General features: G+C 36.6%; 1 protein-coding gene across 4 annotated transcripts in view; it reads right to left on the bottom strand.

Moving 5' to 3' along the window:
• Positions 1-16,709, bottom strand: part of PKN2 (protein kinase N2) — a 56,844-nt gene that overhangs the window by 27,975 nt on the left and 12,160 nt on the right. For 3 of the 4 annotated variants that reach the window (XR_012674492.1, XM_075156216.1, XM_075156217.1), the window contains one exon: positions 3,914-4,214. Coding sequence is in view for 2 of the 4 variants with exons in the window: in XM_075156216.1 (XP_075012317.1) it covers positions 3,914-4,214 (301 nt within the window). In the remaining 2 variants the exon portion in view is untranslated. Of the gene's footprint in view, positions 1-2,958; positions 3,145-3,913; positions 4,215-16,709 lie in introns of those variants that run through there. The other variant, XM_075156218.1, reaches the window with a different exon arrangement.

The raw sequence follows: 16,709 nt of genomic DNA, 5'->3' as shown, positions 1-16,709 counted from the left end.
GCTCTATGGAACACACTAATTTCTCAATTTATACATATCCTACATACCAACTATATGCCTAAATAAATCAGTGACTTGCTGTAGGTAAGCTGTTTCAATCTTACACCTCACTGAGTCATATTAAAACCCACAATCTCTACTGATACTTTTTAAACACTGAAAAGAATATCAATTTAATCTATGCTACTGTGCAGAAGTATGTTTTCAAGATACAAAATTTCTTCATCTCTAAGACTGAAGTAATCATTCCCATGGTACACATTAAAATTAATCTCTCAGATTTTCAGCAGTAATGGTCACTAGGCTTGTCCTACTCGTTTTGTATTGCTCCATTCTGCTTCACTTTTAAGTGCTGACCTACAAATTTTAAAACTCCACGTCCTAGTATGACTAATACACTGCACGATAAGGGCAGACCCGGTACAAAGTCCCACTTCTAAAACAAATCTAGATTCACCAGCAACCCCATAAAGTAAAGTAAACCTATGTTATGCCAAAATTTGTTTCTGAATCATACATCCGCTGCCAAATCTACCCTCACAATCAGTAATATAGCTTTCTGGCAAACTGGACTTTTTGGTTAAGGTTTAATACCAATTCTTCAAATAGTTGTGAAAATAATTTCCTATGGCATTAGGACACGGAAAGCTTTCAGCTCTAGGCAAACTACGATCAAAACACCTTAACTTGCTTGAAATGAAATATTATTAAAACACATTTTTCTACAGTAGATTCATTAACGTTACATTTAATGATTTTAACATGTGTTGATTACACTGTGCTGATTACAAAGAAGTTATGGTACAAATTAGCGGTTTGTTAAAAAAGTAAAGTAAGTTACTGCTTGATACCATAAGCAACAGTAAGAGTCACAACAGCTTGCATGGCACTTTTCCGCTCTAAATCTGGAGCACTTTACAAATATATGTTCACACCCACTTTTCAGATACAGGAACAAGGAAAGATTAAATGACTTCTCCAAGTAACCACAACTACTTTTCAAGCAGTCAACAGAAACAGTCCAAAAATCTTCAGAGTTCAGGCCTGACAGGTCAAAGCAATCATCATCTTACAGGCAATGATTCTCTCAGTGTTATTTCTCAATGGATCTCAGTCCTGAGTTTGCTACTTAGAACCTGCAAAAACCTACAAAATATACTCTAGAAGACAGGGAAAAACATAGGCCCACTCCCAAAAAATATTAAAGTACATAAGGAGAACACAGACCTTGACTCCCACAGCTCTTGAACCCTCTTTACCTTATTTTCAGCATTCATGCTCTGCACAGTCTAAAAACTTTCCATATATTTCCTTCTCTCTTTTAAATCCTTTGTCACTAACTGACCAGAAAAAGGTCAAACACAAGCTGAAGTGAAAAGCTATAACTTAGAATAAAGCTAACCTCTGCAAACAATGCACTTATTCGGGGAGCTCCCATATTCATCAGTAAAGGGTTATTAAATTCACTGTCAATCCCGAGGAAAAGCAAGAATTCCCAAACTGAGATATCTGTGATCTGTCCACAGAGGTATCTTCTGTCAGATGGCAGTAATCTTTAGGGCTACGTGTCTATGTATTTGCTGAATATTACACACAAGCATACAGTTGGCGTGTCATAAGTTTTATACTACCAACATTACTTTGCAAAGGCCAAGCTCATTAATACCTTAAGGCAAACCTAACACTTCAGTATTAAAAAATCAGAGTATCACCTAGATGACTTGCACCCATTCGTCTCAAGACAGACAGATGTTTACTGATAGTGCTCCCCCCTCTGTGAATTAGTGACCATGAATGAGGAAGGAGACAGGCAATTAAATTACAAGGCAAACAGTATAAAAAACTCAAGCATTCCAATTTTGGAGGGGGGGTGCTTGTAGATCTTCGATCTAAAAAGAGATATTAAATGAATTAAAGACTACTTTTTTCTTTCAGAAGATTATGCAATATATTCTGTTAAAATGGGTCTTGTATAGGAATATTTGTTGTGATACTATACAGAGAATATGAAGATCTCAACAGAATTAGTAAGTTTTTTCTTGCATATTTCGATAATTAAGTAAGACTGTAAAAGCTACCTACCAATAACACTTTGAACGGAATGAAAGTTAAAAACATAGGACCAAGAAGTTTAGCATGCATCAAAAGCAGGTAGAAGTACATAAGTTTATCAACTTTGATCTTTTATCCCCTGAGCCTTTCATGAAGTCTCTGGTATTTGAACACAAGGTGAGATGAGCCTGGCTGCTAACAGTTATTCACATAAACAATAGGCACTGCTGGCCTTTTCAGAAGTGAACTAAGGACCTGAACAACATTATTTAGATCTTTGTACCCAAACCATCTCTTTAGAACTAGTAAATGCTTTCTTAGGGTCTACTGTATTTCCTGAGTCACGCAAAAGGACCATATTGCTCATTAACTCATTGTGATAGAGTTTTAAAACACTACACTGGAAGGGGGCATTCCAACCATACCATTCTGTGCTCAACCACTTTTCAATTTTACTACTAGATGAACTTCACAAATTTATGTCCACATAGATTTTTATATTTGGTCTATACACAGTTTGTATACAATTTTCTTTCTGTTCCACTCTTCCTGTTCCTTTAAAAGCCCACCACTGTCAACACTGAAGCGGATTTTCATAAACCTTAGCCGATATGGAATAAAATGCTTCATGCCTACTAAAAACCCAGTGGCTATCTATGAACCATACATTATTCTATTTCTTCCCATTTCATGCTGGAGCAACTGCTTTGCCTCCCTAGTTCCAGCTGTCGCCCTGCCCGGCCCCTTGTATCTCATGAAGATCAAAAGCAAAAAATGCAGAGTGCACAGAGCATACTGTGCAGGCCACGGTGGACACTTCAACACTTGCAGCATGTCACAGGGCCAGATAGTATGAATTGCTGACATCACCTGCCAGTATTTTCCTAAATTCTCGCTGTAACCAACCTTTCTTCACAAGGATGATGCAGTCTTTTATTCTACTGCCCAAGCTTCTTAAGGCTTGGCATTCACTTCACAAACACCTTCAACGGCTTGTGCACATTTATTAACTTTTTCCCAGGAAGAGTCTGTGCAATGTGAAATCACCAAGGCTGGCAATATCTCCCAAGTCATTCCACAAAGCTGAAAAAGCTGAAAAAGGACTGTTTACTTTCACAACGTTCCATCTTAAAATACCAAGCCTGGTATATTTAAAAAATACATTCAAAATTAGTGTTGACTCACTGCTGTGCCATAGAAAGTACTAATTAAAACCATTAACTACAACCATTCTGTGATTCTGTGAAAACAATTTCAAATTGTCTTTAAAATGGTAGCTTCATTGTGGAAAAGTCTGAAGATTTAACAAATCGTTGCCACAGTAAGAAAAGTTTGATAAGTTAGTCAGATAAATGGCAACAGAAAAACAGTTTTTAAAAGCTAGACTTAAGTTAGAAAAAAAAAACAACACAACAAAACTTTTAAGTACACATGTATAATTTTTTTCCCCATAGAATAAAAAGGTGTACTAATGCTGATGCCTACAGCATAAATCAAAGAAAGTCACTGGAAGAGCTACTGAAATTTGCTTTTATACAGTGAAAAGCTATTAGGAAATATTACAGTGATTGAGAAAATATTTTAATATAGTAAAAACTGAAAGTGAAGAACTGGTAATGTTAAGTTAGTTAATGGTCTTTAGAGCATCATCAAATAGTCTGTGAAATACAGTGCTCCCCAGAAAATTTAAAACTCAAAGGGACTGGACACTTATTTGTGAATCAAAACAAATAGGCATACATAAGTAACAAACTCGCCAGCTACAGATTTGCTCATTCCTAGAGCAATTTTTTCCAAGTGAAATGGGATACAGTTTATCTAAGCTCAGAGGAAAAACTGATTTCACAATAACGTACGGTACCTGCAACATCTTCTGGATCCGTTACTACAATGTGTGCATTTAACTCCTGTAACTTATGATGCAAGTCTTCTAACTTCTTATTTGATTTTTTCAAAATGTTGTCCACATATGCCAAGTTCTTTTTATCCGTCGTGACCTTCCTGAGGTTCTCCGCTCCTTCCTTGATTTTAAGTTCCTTCCTTATTTCCCGCTTGATTTGGTCCTTTATTTCATCCAGCTTCTGCTGTACCATTGTATCTGAAAAGTCCAACTTTTGGCCAGTGCTCACATTCTCAGAGGCTAGAAGACTTTTGGCATCCCCCTAGAAAGAAAAACAGTAATATAACTACCAGGAAACACTGTTTCTTGACAACGCATGCTGCACACTTAAAATGACTAGGCTGTAGGCCTCTGTATATTAAACACTCACTTTGTAAGACCATTTACTAACCATGGGTCTACACTCATGTTGCCCTAAAGCAACAATCTCACAAGACATTACATGTTAACTGGAGTTACATTTTACAACAGATTTATTTTAAATTTAGTGACATCTTTACTATGCCTATTTTTAACACCAAGAGATTTAAGTACTTCTGGATTTGTCATGGCTGCTTGCCTGGCAGTTATATGCCTCAGAGCTAATGACTCACATTTGTAATTTTCTAGATTTAATTGTATATTTTAATAGACCAAATGGATATAGAAAATAAGACTAACTTCTAACAATTATTATCTATGATGACTTTTTATACACTCATTACAACGATACCTTTTAAAGGTTGTAAAAAAAAAAAAGTTAAAAAAAGTGATGTTTGCAAACTTTTAAAGAAATACTGGCATCTTTGTAAAGATTTGTCAAGATGTTACCAGAAAATAAATTTGCCTTTTTTTTTTTTTTTTTTTAAAATCCCTCAAATAAAGCCTTTACTTTAAAAAATAATAATAAAAGAAATCTTACTTTCTTGTGCAGGCAAGCTAGGCTGAACTGAACACAGAAATGTTGCAGTGATGAATACGAGTTGGTGTAGTAAGGGAGCAGGGGATAAAAAGTCTTCGGACCTCCAGTATACATATGAGGTCATGTTTGTGCCTAGTATATGTTTACATATCATTGAGAAGTAAGAGTACAAAGAGCATGTTATAGAACCTACATCAATAAAGTACAAATACAAGTAATTACATACGTAATAACACTTCCTGTACAATAAGTAGACACTAGGTCCTACCCAAGAAGTCTTAGCTACAGCTAAGTGAGTGAAGATCAAAGAAGGGCTTTCCTGAACTTAGAATCTGATCCAGTCATAAATCAGGATGTATTTAGTAAATGTGTGGCCTGATCTGTACGTTAACTACCCAAAAGACCAAAATTCCAGTAAATTTTCTTAAACACACTGAAGAAATTGCCTAGACTGCTGAAACATTTGGGTGGACAGTAAGGTATCTGAAGGGACGATTAAAAATTCGAAAGGTTTTTTTGGGTGTAAAATTAGTTGTCATCACTATTTGCTGTTGGAAATACCAACAATACAGCAGAGGAAACAGTAGAAGAAAACATTCAGGAAGGAGTTCAAGAAGCACAACATTGGGCTAATGAACTGTAAGAAGGTCCCAGAACACATGATCTCTAGATTTAGTCCACAGTGACTTGTTTGTTTGTGAAGGAATCTGGGGAAATGAGGATCATGAAGGTTGTCCCTGGGCCATCCATGTCAATAGATAATGCTGGTCAAACTCTTAACCTGTGCACATTCCAGTGATACTGCCTTCCATAAGCAAGATCCAATCTACTAGTCCTCAACTATAATTTTACAAGTTTACTAAATCATCTCTAAACACCTCTTATTAAAACATTTCTACCTATAGCTGCTACTTTTAGTACAAAAAGTTAGCAACTTAAAGATTCTTAAATATTAAAAGTAGTCAGAATCACCATCTTGCCACAGAATTTGTTTATCAGTGAAAAAGACAACAAACAAGCAATTTAGAAATGACAAACTAAGAAAGAAATGAAAGGGGAAAAAATAATGCAAATTTATACTTAAAGTGCACTTGTGATTCCTGTAAGTACATTTCTGTTAGTGCAGACTAAAATAAATAATTTATTATGCATATGTAGAGAGGCTATTAATAGTTGTACTGGGAAATACATTACATTGTTTCCATATATAGGCATATAAAAAGAATCAAAATTGTTTTTTTTAAAGAATAATCAATAGTGATGAGCACCTAGTACAAAGGTTCATATCTATAATGAAGGAAACCAACGACCACATGCTAAGAGTTTTGTTTTGAGAAACAACTGAAACTGAAAATAAATTCATATAGCAACTGTATAGCAAACTATTTGTTTAATTAATAAGTATATCCAAATTAGATTCAGATCTTTGATTTTCCTGTTTGTCTAACACATAAAATTTTAGGATGTAAAAGAAGAACTTCAAGATTAGTATACTACTATACTACTATTATTTAGCCTTTAAAAACATCAAAACAGTGTTTGTAAATAAAAAGTGTGTATTTTTAAACCATAATCCTTTGCCCTTGTTCTGCAAGCTTCCTAGAAATAAACTCATCATCTACCTCCTTCAAAGTATGATATTACACTTTTCAAAGTTCACAGGAGAAAGACAAGTGGTAAATGTAAAAAAAACAACAACCCAAACTCAACAAGCAACCTCCCAACCAAAAGAAAACCTTTATTCCGTATTCCAATAGCACCTGAAGTATGCTAAAATTATGCCAAGAATGTACACTTCTCAAACAGAACAATGTAATTAGAATATAAATAATTCAGAAAAATTCTTGAGTAGGGTTTCCCAAAGAGACTTCAGTTAATTGTTTATCTATTGAACAATAATGTATTTTATTACAGGAGAGATTTTTATCCCTCTACAAGCCCTACATCCCACCTGTTAAAGGGATGTTATGTTCTTCCATAAACAGGTTTTTGGAGCCCTTGTTCCCGATATAGAGTCTCTAACAAGTCTTCAATTAAATTAAATCTCCATGTTCATTAGTAATTTGCATTCCAAATTTCCAGTAATTAAGTTAAAAGTTCTCCTCAGCTTGAGCAGTCTCAGCAGCATCTTTGTCCCTGGACTTAAGGGTTTCAGGATACAGAGTCGTCGTCTTCAATCTGCTTCTGAGATAGCTAAGAGTTTAATAGTGTGGATGCTAACACTGGGAGCTGGTCACATTGCCTATGCATTTAGGCATTCATCTTTAAATGCCCCCAAAAGCCACAGATGATACTCCTCCTGTACCTCTTGTCATCCAGAGTTAATTATACTTTTGAACTAAAAGTATCCTGTCACCTAGTTGCCTAGTCATGTCACCTGGCACAGGGTCACTGTGAAATAAACAGACTTCCAAGGAGGCAACCATGCACTCAGCGATCCCGAAGGTCGCTGTGAATGTAGAGCAAGAGCGTGTTCTGCAAGCGAAGTTGCTCTGCTCCTGCGCTGACACATTTTGCTGCTGGGATGCAACGAAGGTTTGAGACAGATCCTCATACCAGAGAGATGAGCAGCCTCAGCAACATTCCATTTTAAAATGGAGATAATGCCAACACGGATACAACTGGACAGAACGTCTAATAGTTGAGTAAGAGAAGCGAGGTAGGATTTTTTCTTTAAGAAAAGCACTTCCCAAAACACCAAACTCAAACTCTAGGAGTGACTTAAACCACAGGATATTCCCGCTTTACTTGATGCCAACCTACTACAAGTCTCTTCTTAGAGCTAAACATTCTTTCAAAAAATTGTTTTCCCCATTTGGATAAACTCCCTCCCAGGTTGAGCCTCACATTCATTAGGACATAGGTGTTCTGTCCCCTCAACCTGAAAATTAAGTATGTCAAAAGAAACAACGGTTGGAGGCGGAGGCCAGGTCCCTTCCCTTGCACTGCTCAAGCAGGCAGGGTGCAAAGACAGGGGAAATCATTTACGTTCTCTATGCCAAGAAACCATCAATGGATTTTGCACAGCCATTTCCTTTACTCTCCCTCCCAGAACAATTTAACATAAAATATCTTAAGAGTGAAAATGTTCTGAAGCAGATAATGACTAAACCACTCCTGCTGGCAAAACAGAGAACAGGTCTCACTGCTTTAAAATCTAAGACAAAAGGATGGGCAGCCAGTTATTGATTCTCAGTTTCTTTTTTAATTCTGGTAGTGCTTTGACTGCTGGTTAAAAGAGAGGAGCCAGTCTTTGTTGGGTGGTCCCAGGACTGGACCACTTGGCATAGCATCCTTCTCCCTTGCGCCACAGCAGACTGCTGGTGACCTAGTTCTTTGCCCCAGCAGCAGAAAAGGGCACCCAGTGCTCCTCGTAACAACCTGCTTCTGGGCTATACGGAAAGCAATTAGACGCAGTGGTGCACACTTCTTTGCAATGGGAAAATACATATTTATGAGCCAGACTGGAGATTTCTAAAACATTTCAGCATGTAATGAAACTGAAGCTATGTTTACTACAATAAACTATCAAGGACCACAAATTAGATATTACTGGTTTTTTTTCAAAAAAAAAAAGAGAGAAAAAAAGGAACCCACATATACAGTTTTCCTACTGCAATGGCCTAATGACTCAACCTCACTTTGATTGCTGGCTCAAAGACTATTTATTTACACAGATGAATTCAAGATGCCAGCCTTCAATTTCTGTACTCCTGGGAAACGTTTTAAGTATAGTTGCTGAAAATAATGGGTAGTGGTCTAAGCATGTCTTTTAATAATACACAGGGTCTATTCTGGCTGATGTGGTGAAAGAGTAGTAATGTTGTTTATGAAAACCCATGGGGGCACCACACTTTTTCCTCAAGTCAATTCTGAACCAAATGATCAATGAAGCAGGTGTCTTGCCAAACTGCATTTACCACCCAAACTCCCATTTAAGAATAAAACGTCTAAATTGCTGAACGATGGAAATGGTACTGCTGAACAGAAGAGAGTACCATGAAGCGGAACATATCAGAGAATCTGCTTAAGTTGCGTAAACTTAATGACTTCCAATTCAAAATGAGATTCTCAAATCGCCACCTCTTACAAGAAAAAGATAACACTAAAATCCTGGGCATTAATAGCTCCCACAGACTTGCTCCTAAGAGCACAGTACAGCTGCACTGTGATATAACATGTATTCACTACAGAGAATATTGAATGGGGCAAGAATTCAGATTGCTGACTTCTGGTAGGTCTTGTTATAGAAAGGTATAACTACAGCATGCTTAAGAGCTGATGAGTACTCATACACACTTCACATTGACTTGCTACTAGCAGACACTCAACCTGCCTTTAGGAAAGAAAAAAAAAAGACCATATCAAAACTCACAGGAAAACTCTGTGTATTTTTTCCTAAAACTATTAGCATTCATTTTTATATGCTCTTGAATTTTAGAAATCATTTAATTGTCTATTATCATCTATTGAAACAATAAGAAAACCTGTTTGACAAGTATAGTAAAAAATGCTTGACTATTTAATATAAGCATACTCATTTCAAATACCAAAATAGGATTTTCATCTTATGTATAATGTAAAAAATTACCATAATCCAGAAAGACTAAATGTTTATTAATTTTTAATTTCATTTTGAAGAGCTGGAAGTACAGATTTGGAACTATTAGGTCTCTTAGTATAATTTTCTGAATAATATTTTCGGAAAAAAAAAAAAGAAAAAAAATTGTTTTTCTGAGCTAACTGCCAAGGTTCCTGAAGTTCTCTATAGTAATTCCTGAAACTACAGTAGCCTTTGATTTTAAGAACAATGTTAATCAATCGCAAACTTCCCTTCCCCCCTGAAGTCATTCATAAAACCAGATGTGACGGCCTGTCTGGATTACTGGAACTACATGGACTATTTCCTCCTGCCCAGAAGCAAATGTGATTGTGGTCAAGATCTCAGCACTCACCCAGCGTCAAGAACAAAAAAAAACCTTGGAGGCTTAATAGATTTTGGCACTAGTTTGCTAACATGTCGCAAATCAGGATTTAAATTTAATCTAAGTCACAGCTCTCTGCTTTGTAACAAGAGGCTGTTTAAGGCACAAATATCCATAGTGCACTGCATTATATGTGGATGAATTCAAGTAGGACACTGATTAAATGGGGTTCAATTCCTGTGTGCAAACAGTGAGTGCCTGGCTGCATCTGTAAGAGGTGAAATAGATAAAAAAACCCTGTTCCTTAAGAGAGTCATGTCCAACCTACAGTCCTCAATCAGCTGGTCCCCTCTGCCCCTCTCTCCCAGTTTGAGCTGTTGCCCTGATGAACACTTCAGAAGGAATGTTTGCTTCTAAGCACACGACAGCTGCTGGGCTGCAGCACTCAGTCCTACAGCACCGGTATGAAAAGCTGTGTGGCCTGCCTCAGCCAGAACATTGCACCTAAACAGGTATTAAAATTCCCTGGGGATTCCTTGCTAACATCAAGCCTTCCAGGCACAAACAATCCCTGATTAGGCCAGCGTTTACTAAAACAAAGCACACACTCCCCAAAAGGTGCTCCAACAGCAGCACAGGCTTGCCTACAGAACTGGAAGTTGTGTCCGTGCAGTGCTGCGCCAACATCAATTATAGAAAGGGGCATAAGAGAGAGATTTCCTCACCATGGAAAGGAAGGAAAACATTTTAAGAAATGCTGCCTTCAGCTGCTTCTCGTTGTAGCAGCTCCTGAAGGTTTTACGCTAGGAGAAAGACCTGCAAGGAGGCTTGCAAAGAAATATAACATTGAAAGAAAATCCCCACAATCACCTCATGATCACGAGGACTCGACAGGGGCTATGGCATCGCAGAAGCAATGAGCACCTGATCTGAGATCAGCATATGGCTACAGCATCCCAGAAGCACGACTAGATATTCTGGCAACAGGCGTGGTACAGACACTTCAGCAGTTTCCGAACTTCTATCTGCAACTTCAAGTTCCTACTCCCAGCCAAAAAATTCCAACGGAACCCAGCACAGTGGAAACAAACCTTACTCTCTCTAGTTTCAGATGTACTAAAGAAACAGCACAAATTCCCGTTACGATGAATGGGGCCTGCTGTCACAACTTTTATTACATGTGTCCAGGAACAAAATCAGCATATGAAATTATGCCTATAACAATGCCACTCCTCCATTCTTTACGAGACCTTGCTGTCTTAGTTTTAATTTAGCTTCTCATTTTTAAGTGCATGTGAAGTACCAATCATTATCAGTGGTGCTACAGCAACTGAGTTAGTGTAACAAGATAAAGAAGCAGAATACATACTTGGAAGAAAACTGCATTTTACATAATTAATATGGTTTCAAGCAGACCACACAGAGTAGCACAAAATATAAACGAGCTCTTTCAAGATACAGGGAAGAAGATTTTATGAACTGTTAATACTATACTGCATGTGGAAGTATCTCCAATAACAATGTATTATAGAACTGTGCCAAGAAGACTGAAGTAATTCCCCCTAAAATGCAGCCTCACCTAGATGCATGCAGTAGAAGCACTGAAATGGTATTTCTCATCTAATTCCAGTAACATTATCATAGCATGTATTCATAACGTGATAAATACATACACTCCCGTTTAAAAGATGAGGAAAACCAGGTGGATTAAATAGCAGTTCAATAACTGAAAGAGAAGCTAGTTCAAAGCAGCACAATATATTTTAAGAAAAGAAGTCTCTTAGTCACAGATTCTGAACTGGAGCTGTACATTTCACGTACTGGACTGGGCAGTGAAAATGGACATGCCTGTGTGTCATATCTCCTACTGCCAACACAAGAACTCCATGCACAAACTTGTTTTAAATTTTCCAAAATTTGAGATTTTGGAAAATCAAATTTGAAAAACACAGTCGTCTTTTGAGACATGCTTTGGGAGGAAATTCTTAAGATCCCATTACACAAATAAAAATTGAAGACTGGTAAATAGCACAGAAATTACTATTTTTGTGTGTTTGACAGTTTGAGGCTGCTTTGAAAAAAAAAACCTTAAATTTTAAAATTGATAGCAAAAATAAGCATTGAAAGGGATTCAGGTTTTGGGGTGGTTTTCTTTGTTTGTTATTTTAAACACTTTCAAATAAACATGGAGTTATTGTTTTCTTCATAGGAACATCTATAATTTTCTGTACCACGTAAATATATAAACAACTTCATCCTAATGGCCTAGAATTATTTCTTGAATATATACAGTATGTACTTTTAAAACAAAGTGTATATTTTAATATTCTTGCCAAATACTACATATAGGTATGCATAGTATCTATTTCTTTTAGAAATTAATACACTCATTTTGAATTACTGCTAGAGACTAAAACGAGGGCTTTTTTGAGAGAAATTCTTATCACTAGACTTGTCTCAATCTGACTTGATTGATTTCTCTGTAATTACATTAAGCTCAAGTTTGGTGCAAGCAGTTGTTTTACCACTCTGAAATGCCTGAAGTCCAGCATAACTTACTGAAGAAACAGAACTATTTAGGACAAAGCTAAGGTCATGCAGACATTGTGTGGAGAATTTGCCTCTATGTACTGGTAATACAGAAACTAGTAATCTGTCCGCAAGAGAGAAACACTCTCCCCCTTCCCCAAATAAAATATAACTAGTAAGGTATCTGTTGAAGTGGGTGTTAAAGCAAACACCTAAAATAAAGCATTTCTGCTGCTACAGGAAGTTCGTATAATTTTGTTTTATGTCACCCCAATATAAATACTTTTATTGTTTTTTTTATATAAAGTATTTACCTAATTTTGTCTAACATTCAGAGCAGAATAATATTACACGTATAGCTGAAGATGTTGGAAAAAATACTACTACTACATTATCCAAGCTACAGGATATGATATTTAATTTGGAGAAGAGATTTTCAAAAGTAAAAAGGTCAGTCAACAGACATGAGTCACAGTCGTGCCTCATGACTTTGATAACTCCTCCTCAAACACAACGCACACTGTACAAAGGTGATAGTTTGTTGGGCATGCATCCAAAAAATCTAGCTACCTTAATGTAAAGTTAACATTGCAACTATACATTTTCAGTGGCTGTAATGTTAACATTAATATAAACGTGCATGGTTTAACTTCTGCTTGTGAAGAAGTTTTAATCACTTCGCAGAAATACCAAAATAAAACCCCAAGGAACCCAAACCCCAGTTATTAATACTTAATGACAAACAAGTCCACTCCCACTTGTAAGGTGGTTTTCTTCTACTATGATAAAAATGAATTAGATAATAGCTACTATTACCTAATTAAAAGGTATTAATTACCTATCTCAGATAAACAGATTGACCATTCTGTTCATCCACAAATTACAGTACCAGCTATTGCCACATCTGTAAGTGGTGGTACTTAAAGTGTTACACATTCTAACTAAACTACAGGAGAAGAATGCTAGAATGCCTTACTACAAAAACAAGTCAGTACAATTTGGGACTTCTCTATTCTTTCAGTGCAGGTTAAAAATCTTAAATCATTGAAATAACGTAAAAGAAATCCTCAGCTAGTAAACAGGAATTTCTCAATAACACATACAAGTGTCAGGACACTGTTAAAGAACACCACACTAATTTCTTTAATGTGAAAAGCACAACAAAGTGATCCATGTATGAGAATCTCCATTTCTGGGATGGATAATTATGATTTGAAAGAAAAAAATCTCTTTGTTTCTGGCAATTCCAGCTTTCAGCACAGACAACCAATACGTTAGTCCATTTAACTTTACTATATTTTACAGGAGCTATTTTTAGCCATTGCAAAACTAATGGAAGAGCTGAGAGTCTACATTCCACTCTAATTAAGCCATCATCTTTCGCAGCCAACTATTTTGTACATTATAAATGCAGCAATACATATCAGAGATAATACTAACATCTGTTTTATGAGGCAACAGGCCAAGTGGCTAAATACTAGATCTTGGTGAAGGAACCAGATTTTTTTGCTTTCTAGGACTGCGCAACAGTGCCTTCACCACAGCTTATGGGTTCCCCAGCTTGGTAGCTGAATCTTATTACAGGAAAGGGATGTATGTTTGTATTTATACAAAGGACCTATGTCTCTATACTCCAGGATTGAGAACTCTTTCACAGTAGTTTTGGCTATTATATCTGAAGTTAGTTAAGTTCACATCCTACACTCCAACCAGCTGGAAATGCTGCTCCTGTTTTCATCTCCAGCAGTAAAAGGATGGAAAAGCCTCCTTAAATCCTTTCCTCATCTTTACAGGTGGTCAGTAGAAAAAAAAAATCACTTTTCACTATTGGGGATAAGTATTGCCACAGCCAAAATTCCCCTTGCAGAGATGCAGGCATCTCATTCCATGCCTTTCCAGTAAAAGTTTATGGATGAACACAGAGTTATTTATAGAAGCATTACTTCACATCCCCATTTGTCTGAGACTTTTACAGAGCATCACTGATGTATGCTGTGATACATTTGAATAGTGTTTTTGCAACCCTTCTTTCTCTGACCCTTAAAATATGGCAGGAAATTTCTCACTGTCTCTTAATGTCCATTTTCTATTTAAGAATTCCCCAGGTATTAGAGAAGTCATGAAGAAACAGAAGCCTGTCTTAACCTACAACACAAGCAAAAGGAAAAATTTCCCGACTTAACTGCTTTCTATGCAATAGCAATGAAAAAGAGGCAGGTAATTTCACCTACTGATTATGTGGACAACAAAAAATTCTTAATACATTTACATTTCAAAACACAAATCTGCTTAAAGTTTTGGTTTTAAAAACTTTCTGTATTTTCTTAGTTTTTAGGAGCTCTGATCCCCCACTGACCTGCAGTACAGTAATCCGAATCTACCTTCTTACGACCCAAAATGAACCTCTGACATTTATGTGAAGTTGACAGTGAGAAGTGTTGAATAAAAGTCTAGGCTTTTAGCTGAAGGATTTCTTAATGCTTATTTAACAAGTTTTACTCTTTATGTTCAGTCTCAGTACCATCTCCCAAGTAAGCTGTTTCCTGTTTGTAGGACTCTTCCATTTAGCTCTTGTTACCAGTACAATTTCAATATCAGCTAAATTGAAAATGGGAAGCATCAGTTTCCAAATAACCAATGCACCAATGAGACCTGTAACATAACAGAAACAAAGCGGCATAAACCAACAGCTTTTCAATGCATCATGTACAGATGTGCCTAAAAAAGTAAATATTAAAGGATATGCTATAAACCCAAGTTTACATAATAATGGCAAAAAGGTCTCACTTTACAACTGCATTAAACTAGGGGAATGACACGTTGCTCTTTATACTGCTGAGTATTCAGAAAGCCCGCTATGAGGCATACTTATTAGTGATTTCAATGCCCTTCCTTTTTCAGAGTGGGTAAGATTACACACGCATTCTATGTGTTTTCCAGCACCAATCATGTGAATGGAATCTTGAACGTGGTATTTAGGCTCTGTTTATCCTAAATTGATCCATTTTTTAATATTAAAAGCCTCACCCTATTTTACAGTACATATATACACAGTAGTTTTCACACACACTTACAATTTTAAAAAACGTTCTAGGAATATTTATTGCCAATATTCCAGTATAACTGATTTTGATATGCTCATAACTTTCAAGACATTCTTCTTCAAGGCTAAAAGTTTTCCACTTCATTCCAGTTCAGAAGCATTTTAGTTAGCAGCCTGAGAAAAACCTTTAGTTAGTAATCAAAACTGTAGCATGAAAAATATGTCAAACAGAAGTAGAATATTCTGCTTTATTAGTAACCAAGAGCTACAAAAAATACTCTAGATATGACATTCAGCAAAACCTTCATGAAGAAGTCCTTTAAGCTAAAGAAAGAAATTACTGCAGTCAGAAGCTATTTATGGTTGAAGTTTAACCTGTTGCATTCCCAAGGGTATCTACTATGTATTCCTCTATAATGAGCTATCTAATCTAAAGCATGTCATCTTTAAGAGACAAAAATACACAAACTAACTTTTGACTGAAAAATACCAGCAGGAAGACTACTTCTGCTTGATCAAAGGGACCAGCGTATTCTGACAGAAACTTAAATTTTAGGAGGTCATGGCTATTTCCCAGCTGCATTTTAAGGGGGCGGGGGAGCGGTTTGTGTGTGTGCATGTGTCTGTTTTGAGGCTCTCTCCAGCATTCTATTAAAGGTGTCAAGAGTCACAGGAGAAAAATAAAAAGCAGTCTCTATAATAAAAAAAGAAATTAAACTACACAAAAATAAAGCACAGTCTCAATCTGTCTACACCATCTTCCAATATAAGATACTATATTTAGCTCAGGCTAGCATCCTCTCAACTGTACGCTTCTCTGACCTCTCTGAGCATTACTGGTTTCTTTTTCACACCCTTCCCACTGTTTTAACTAGCCAGGACGCAATGAACTGGCATTATCATAAACATTCTGGGGTACAGCCAATGCTTCTGCCTAGACACAGGTTCTCCCCATTTTCTGAAGACGCCAGAATCACAGCCAGCCCTTCCCTTCTCCTTTTGCTAACCCTGAGGGAGGAAGTGGCATCTCGGATCATTCCCAGTATATGCCACCAAAATGCTCATTGCTGCCGTAACTCAGATTTGCAGGAATTCCCAGTACATGTACTTGACTATGTACTAACCTTCAAATATATTCATCGCGATAAAGAAACACTTAAATACTTCAGGACAGTAGACAGCTTATTTTCTAACATTGGAAAAATTCATAAAAATAATCAGAAACATCTGACATTTTCAACATATACGGTTAGCAAAGTGCAAGACAAAAATTAGTGGAGGAAATCTGCGGAAAATATTACATGCTAGATGGAAATAAAGAAGAAAATAATTCAACTGCATAGTTTAGAGAATGTATGT

This window comes from Calonectris borealis, chromosome 8, assembly GCF_964195595.1.
Source record: "Calonectris borealis chromosome 8, bCalBor7.hap1.2, whole genome shotgun sequence".
In the NCBI taxonomy this organism is placed as follows: domain Eukaryota; kingdom Metazoa; phylum Chordata; class Aves; order Procellariiformes; family Procellariidae; genus Calonectris; species Calonectris borealis.
Note: the sequence above shows the minus strand (reverse complement) of the source record. Positions and strands in the feature narration are given on the sequence as shown.